Genomic DNA, 7,087 nt, shown 5'->3' with positions numbered 1-7,087 from the left:
CTGTGGAACCCCTCTCCACTCCCTATGGGGACGAGGTTTGATTGGGGGGTTCAATATTTAAGAGGCGGAATGGTAAACATCAAAGAATAAATAAAGCTCTGCATGCCCTATATAGAACATTGTCATTCCATGCAGAGATGTAAACGTGTTCACTAACATAGTAGAAATGCTTATCGTATGTTATTCAACAATAAGTAAAATGCACGTTCCCTGATATATTGGTCAACAATGCAGAAATGGACGTCTCCATTCTGTAATCGATTTAAATGTGGGTATTTGCTAAACCTTATAATATATAATCCCTGAACAGATCCTCGGTAATTGGTTACAACTTTTTCAAAAACAATACCCCCCAAAAAAATCTAAATTAAAAATTAAAAAAACTATGAACTCGTAAATTTGAGTATTTTCCTGTTTCTTATTCGATCGATGTCTCTTTTTGGAACGGGACTAAAACAGTGCAGACTGGTAGAAAATGCTATTAGTTTAAATTGTATACAATTTATTAAAAGTAAATTCTTGGTAATATAACATTGCATATATTTTACAACAATACGTGATATACATACTGCACGCAAACTTTGCAGCCGCATTCGGCTTTACAAAGAATACCATTGGGAATCGCCCCGTCAGAATGTACATTGTAGTAGTTAACAGGTTTCCTTACCCAATCTCTGCAAACGCAGAAAACAAAAACAAAAAAATCACATACAAAATGTATTGAAAGTGCAGCGTGAATTATATACTATGGTATTCACAATACATATAGCAGGCAAAAGCGAACGTAGAAAATATGGAGTGTACCATGCCTTTTATAGTTAAAATTAACAACACATTGTCCATCGAATTATTAAATACATGATTTCCTCTTTTGAGAATGTTAAAGTACTCAGGAAAAATGTCACAATCTGTACCCAAAAAAAAATGCCTGATTGTTGTTTAGTTGTGTCAATGAGCTTAAGTATTGAGGACATGGAATAAATAATAATGATTTCTCCGTCAGAAATAAGAAACAAGGACCTGGGAATAGCTGCACCACTCTGGCAATACATAGAACGTGGTTCGACCAAACCACGAAAATATACAAAATTATTATCCTAGGAAATCTAAATTTTCAAAGATTAAAACCTCGGGTGTTTTTTTAAACTTAAATTGCAAAATGTCTCAACAATTCAAGTGTTTTTAAATTTTTATTTTATTTCGTCTTCTAATTTACATGAGCTTCATTTATGTTTGAAGTCCCGGGATCCCTTTCCGGGGACCACATTTTAATGTAAAACAAAGTACCTCTCCTGCTCAGTCTTTCTTTGATAAATGATTAGCGCGTCCCGACTGGAGTGTATGAACCGATTATGTCGATATATAAAGCCTAACATGCAACAAATCGGGGGGGAAATGTTACTGCTTTAAATAAAACTAATCTTGGCCGTCTTGAATTTTCCATGACAGAGAATTTGCTCCGTGGAAATTTTCCATTTGCTCTCCACATACGGCGCTGAAGCTCGTACAATATTTACATGTACCACGATTTTCGGAAATATTACATCCTGTATTTAAACAGTGTCAATCGTAAATCCGATAACAGACTAATTTACATCCAGCAAGACAGTCATTTAGTATTTTTTGTACCTGAAAATGTTAGTGATACTGAAAATGAAAATAAAACGCTAATTGGTTCGGCAGACGGTGGTAAGTGTAACAGTCTGTGTTATCTTTTAGCTGCAATTTTCCATTCTCCCTGTCGGCTCTTTTTGTTGCAAGGATATCACCGTTGTCCATTGACATCTGGAGGAAGTATGGAGTGATGGTGGTTTCCGTGTCGTGACTCGAGGTGATCGTGCTCTTCGCTTAGGCTTCCCGGGCTTCCTGTTCCATCAAAACAACTTCCACAGCTCGAGTCTGGAGACATCTCCTCAATGTCATCGCTGGTCAGTCTTGTACTGGCCCCTTCTTTCAGCTGTAACCCTCGCTGCTCGCCCTCCTCCTCCTGATCACTCAGGAGCTTGGCCAAGAAGTTGATATATTTCATGGCCAGGCGCAGGATCTCGTTCTTGCTAAGTTTCTTGTCGGGAGGGTGGGTCGGGATCAGTTTGCGAAGTTCAGAAAAGGCTCCGTTGACATTTTGTTGCCTCCACCTTTCCCTGCTGTTTGTAAAGATCCTCCGCACGATTTTAGGCTGCGAGCCACCTGGGGGAATTAACAACAGCTGGGATTTTAACCAAAATTAGCGTCAAAATGTCAGCAGTAACAGGGAAATTTAGTGAACTTCATAAAAAAGATGCACAAGCCGAGTGGTCTATGGTGTCTGTGGTCGCGCACATGGCCGAGTCCATACCTGTACTTACAGATGCGCAAAAGCAGAATATAGACATGTAAGGACCTGTTGTAACACATCACCAACAAGGAAAGCAAATGGGAGCTCATTGAGATAAAGATTTTTGATAGTAGTTTTATTAATGCAGCTGTTTATCTCTGCGCTGTGTTACACCGTGACACCGACTATCTGTCTTGTAGCATCTGCAGGATTCCCTCTTCAAGGTATGCTGCAAAACAGCCTACAAGACACATTTCCGGGAGTCATCGCAATCGAGCACCTAGCAACAGTATCAACGCGAGCAGCGACGTGTATGGTTTAAATGTAGTGAATTGGAAGGCTGATGGTCCATACCAGTAGTAGTGACTTCCACTTCGTAAGGAGCCGACCTTCGTTTCGCTCTGTTACTGGGGAACATGTTGAATGGTTCTGGATCACTGAAGTAGTCATTGGAACAAGAAAGGAAGATTAATAAACAAGATTTCCGATTTTCATCACTGAACGTCGGCAATGATTTAAAAGAACATGCTCCAAGTAAATAAAGTATGATGGTACAAGTTACTATTAATCTTGTATTGATCAACATCACCATCAATAAGTAGTGCACATCCATCCCCACAGTAGAGGTCATCACGCCTAAACTAGTTCGTATTCAATGACTATTACAATGAAGAGCATTTTACAAATCACATGTAACTTGGTATTAATTCAATTTTTAATGATCCCAGAAACAATTTTGAACACAGTTTACATCAATTTGCAACTTCGTTTTTGCCAAGTTCTAGTTGAGCGCAACAATCGAAAAAAAAGATCAGAACGTAAATCATTTTCGAATCTAATTTTCCATAAGGAGACTGACCTGCTTAGAAGAGGCAGGGTCTGATACTGGGACGTGCTGTTGTACAGCATCGCTCTGGCTGAAGGCAGAGTGAGATGCGCTGCTGTTAACTGGACCATCCGATTCTCGTTGACTGGGCTCTGCAGAGTCAGAGACACCGGGGGTCTTGACAACTCGGTGGTCGGCACTAAATGAGTAAACGTGCCTTTCTGATCACTCTCATTTATAGGCTGGACCCCTCTTTGCATCAGGTTTATGACGGGCACTTCCGATAGGGGACCAGGGGAGTCGTGCCTGGTTTCCTTGGAAACCCCATCATTTGACGCAGTTTGCTGCTCAGCTTGGACCCGCTGTCCCTCAGTGGATTGGTCTGCAGGCTCGCTCGTCTGCTCCGCTGCCTGTCCTGGGGAATCTTTCTGAACGCGGCTCAGGTCATCGCTGCGATTTTCACCATGATCCAATCCGACCTTTTCCATCATCGTGTTGAAATGCGGAATTCGTCACTGTCTCAACTGAGTTCGCGTCAAAGGTTGGAAGAAATGCCGAAACAACTTCATCTGAAAGAGACATTGCCGTGAGGCACAGGAGAAGCAGCTCGAGCGAAAAGGCGAATTCATAATTAAAATTGTTTGCATAATAAAGTAAACGTTTTATGACTATTGCAGTGCATTCACTAACTTTATAATCTGGTGACATTAAATGGACGTAACCGTGAATATTAACACCAGCTATATATATCGTTAATGTATACCATTATATATACCATTAACAACGCATCAGCATTCCTGGGGTCATAGATTTAGATCTGAGATTAAATGTTCCCATCGACTTTCAATGCAAGTGAAAGCAATAGAGATATTAACAATTGCAATTTGCCTTAAAGGGGAAAAATAGGTAGTTTGTTTGTTTTTGCGTATAACGGTGTCCATCAAAACTCACGTGTAAATATATACTCGATTATTTTTCTCAGATCATAATGTAGAGTGATGCGAACTATATTGATTCGTTTTTTTAATAGATTCTCACAAGAAGGCACTTTTTTTTTCATGATTTTGACCGGAAGAAATAGTGCGTTCATTGATGTGTTGGAAAGAACTGCAGATGCTGGTTTAAATCGGAAGGTAGACACAAAATGCTGGAGTAACTAAGCGGGACAGGCAGCATGTCTGGAGAGAAGGAATGGGTGACGTTTCGGGTCGAGACCCTACAGTGCGTTTATTGATGTCACTCCGTTATTTGAAGGATATTTGATATTCATATAGTATTGTAGGCAATACTGAAGTCGTATTTTTAAACATTTATAAAGCGCCTATTTTCATGTGTGTCCCCTTACAACACAGCCAATGTCAAACAACCTCAATGAGTTATTGGCCACTGCTATTGGGGAACTGGATTTGCTTATTGGACTAAAGTCCATAGAAACAGTCGCGCACCTGCATCATCCGCGCTCTTTTATTCTTCATGGAGGAAAAAGAAGCTTCTTGGACGGATTAAGCTTTTCACAGTTTATGGAAAATCAACAGTGATACTTAAAACAGTTGATCAATTAAGGATTAGGTTTAAATAGTCGCTGAATTCTAAAGCTGCGGGGCACGTTGTAATCTTTTCAAATTAATTGTGTACGAGCTCAGAAATATACGTCTGTAATTGTACCTCGAGACCAAACGACTCCACCGTATAACGTATTCAACATTACGTCTAGGTTGCTAATGGCATACTTATGTCATCAGACAAACAAAAATCCGAAAAAGAACATTGAAGGACGGTACAACAACAATTGCATAATTTTCCGCATGCCATTTAACAGAACATGGAGTTTGTTTATCAAAATCGTGCCGGCTAATATGAATAGCCCGGGCAAAGAAAACAATCCCCATCACGTAGTTGCTTCAACAAGAAAATATCTTTAAAATGTGCAGAGAACTAACGTGTCCTATTAACATGACATGCAGTCCGATGGTGCCGCATTTAGCAGTTCCGGGCTACCCGAGCTGTGTACATGTCCTACATAAGGCCTCAACGTAATGGAAAGGCCAAAATAAACAGACGAGCACAATAGGACGAAATGAGGGGAGTTGATGATTTGAGGGCAGCCGGTACTCGTTACTAATATCGCCATCATCTCTACGGTATTTTACAAGCTGTGGGTTTTTATCTAAATATGTTTGGCTTTAAAGTGACCACCCATTATTATGAAGACTGAGCCAAGACAATGATCTATATTATAGTCGATGAAACTTTATTCCGCACTGACGTGTGCAAAATCACCTTTGAGATTTCTCAGCATCTTTTGTTAAGATCCCTCCTTCAATCCAATTAAACATATGATAGTCCGAACCTCCACTCATTTCTCCGAGTGAGTTCATTAATAGCGGACAATTGATGTATCCATTCCTTGAACGAATCGTGGCGCAAACAGTCGTCTAATTTATAGTCTTCGTATCTTAAAATTAACCTGATAAATGTTTTTTAACAGCGTATTTGTTTTCATTTCTTCCATTATTTCATCCATGACTACAGAGATGAACGTTTTCACCCGAAAATTCTCAGATGCCCAAACGACAATTGTGAAAAACTATGCATCGTACCGTTAAAGAGACTTCATCCATTTCTGTTACTGTGTTGCTATTTCGTTAGAAAAATCATCTCGATTTACACAAACCAAATTAAAATATCATTAAAGATTTCATTATACATAATCTATTAGGCAATTATAAATGTCCCAATAAAGCCTCCACACTCTTGGGATTATTTCAAACAATGCTTGCAGCCATTTCCATTTTTTCATTTATTTCGTTGCAATTTTTCAAAGTACTTTTACGTTGCAATTATTTACACTCAATTCGAAAATCAGGTATAATTCGACATTCTAAAGTGTTGAAGAATTTAAAAAAACATCCTTAAGTGCTGGCAATTAGAAATCTACTCACCATCCTTGCTTATTAGAAAAGCGTTAGCAGCCATTTTCAGCCCCCTCCATGGCTGATCTTTGCGCTGTATTAAGTTTTTTTGGCAGCTTATGCCTTGGAGAGTGGAGTTGATTTTACATCACGTTCGATTTCCTATTTAGTATGGAGAGCGGAACACTACAGCAATGTGGCCAGGCGAGATAAGAAACCAGCCCTGGCCGCCCTGCCCAGATAAGACAGCCATGCCATTATTTATGAAATGATTCATTATTATTTGGCAATTTTATCGAGGGAAAGCGGAAAAATATTGCATGGATATGCATAGGAATAACTTTGGAACGCAAGGCATAAAAACCTTATATAGATTTTTTTTTGTGGCACTAAAAGAGATTGCAGAATAGCAAAATGCTCTTGCCTGCCTACCTGAATTGTAATTTATATATGTTTTCTTTGTGGTAATTATCCCATGTTTTCATTAAATTGGAAACACCTACTCAGCCTTTAATTAATTTTAATCTCTCTCTCTCTCTCTCTCTCTCTCTCTCTCTCTCTCTCTCTCTCTCTCTCTCTTTTTCTCTCTTTTTTTCTCTCTCTCTTTCTCTCTTTCTCGCTCTCTTTCTCTCTCTCTCTCTCTCTCTCCCTCCCCCCCCCCCCCTCTCTCTCTCTCTCTCTCTCTCTCTCTCTCTCTCTCTCTCACTCTCTCTCTCTCTCTCTCTCTCTCTGTGTGATGGAACTAAACAAAGCCACTGTTAAGGAAGGACATTGAGTAAAATAGTTTCCCATGTTTCCTCGCCATTTGAAAAAATAGACATTTCCTAGACAGGCATTTTACCATGAGCGGTGTTAAAGGCCGGTATATTTTAAGTCTTAACAGAAACGATTCCCTATCAGAGATGTGATTGTACTGCGATAGACCAGGACAAATTTAACATTAGGACGAAGAGCATTATGCCTTATCAAAGCCTAAAAGATCACTCCAAAGGCAGATTATTTGATTCTGTTTAAACGTTTATCTTTTGTTATTTT

The 7,087-nt window shown here is 39.4% G+C and overlaps 1 protein-coding gene across 3 annotated transcripts; it reads right to left on the bottom strand.

Annotated features, from left to right (window-relative positions):
* Positions 1–523: 523 nt before the first annotated feature.
* Positions 524–6,299, bottom strand: tal1 (T-cell acute lymphocytic leukemia 1). Of its 3 annotated transcripts, none has more exons than XM_078407266.1 (4): positions 6,083–6,299; positions 3,174–3,709; positions 2,669–2,751; positions 524–2,187 (listed from the first exon to the last, which is right to left on the bottom strand). In XM_078407266.1, the coding sequence occupies exons 2-4, from the start codon at positions 3,629–3,631 to the stop codon at positions 1,766–1,768; spliced, it is 963 nt and encodes a 320-aa protein (XP_078263392.1). In that variant the 5' UTR covers positions 3,632–3,709; positions 6,083–6,299; the 3' UTR covers positions 524–1,765. The 3 variants fall into 3 exon arrangements, with proteins under 3 accessions (XP_078263392.1, XP_078263394.1, XP_078263393.1); XM_078407268.1 differs by lacking the exon at positions 6,083–6,299 and adding an exon at positions 4,586–4,606; XM_078407267.1 differs by lacking the exon at positions 6,083–6,299 and adding an exon at positions 4,092–4,229.
* Between the last annotated feature and the right edge of the window lie 788 nt (positions 6,300–7,087).

This window comes from Rhinoraja longicauda, chromosome 11 (assembly GCF_053455715.1).
Source record: "Rhinoraja longicauda isolate Sanriku21f chromosome 11, sRhiLon1.1, whole genome shotgun sequence".
Lineage (NCBI taxonomy): Eukaryota > Metazoa > Chordata > Chondrichthyes > Rajiformes > Arhynchobatidae > Rhinoraja > Rhinoraja longicauda.
This window is presented reverse-complemented; position numbering and strand designations above follow the sequence as displayed.

Bases quoted from the DNA above. Each gene is read 5' to 3' on its own strand.
- tal1 (XM_078407266.1), bottom strand. From the start codon at position 3,631: ATGATGGAAAAGGTCGGATTGGATCATGGTGAAAATCGCAGCGATGAC. The intron at 2,752-3,173 runs GTCAGTCTCCTT...TGACTACTTCAG, and splicing joins ACCCTGCCTCTTCTAAGCAG to TGATCCAGAACCATTCAACA. The intron at 2,188-2,668 runs GTATGGACCATC...TAATTCCCCCAG, and splicing joins AGTGGAAGTCACTACTACTG to GTGGCTCGCAGCCTAAAATC.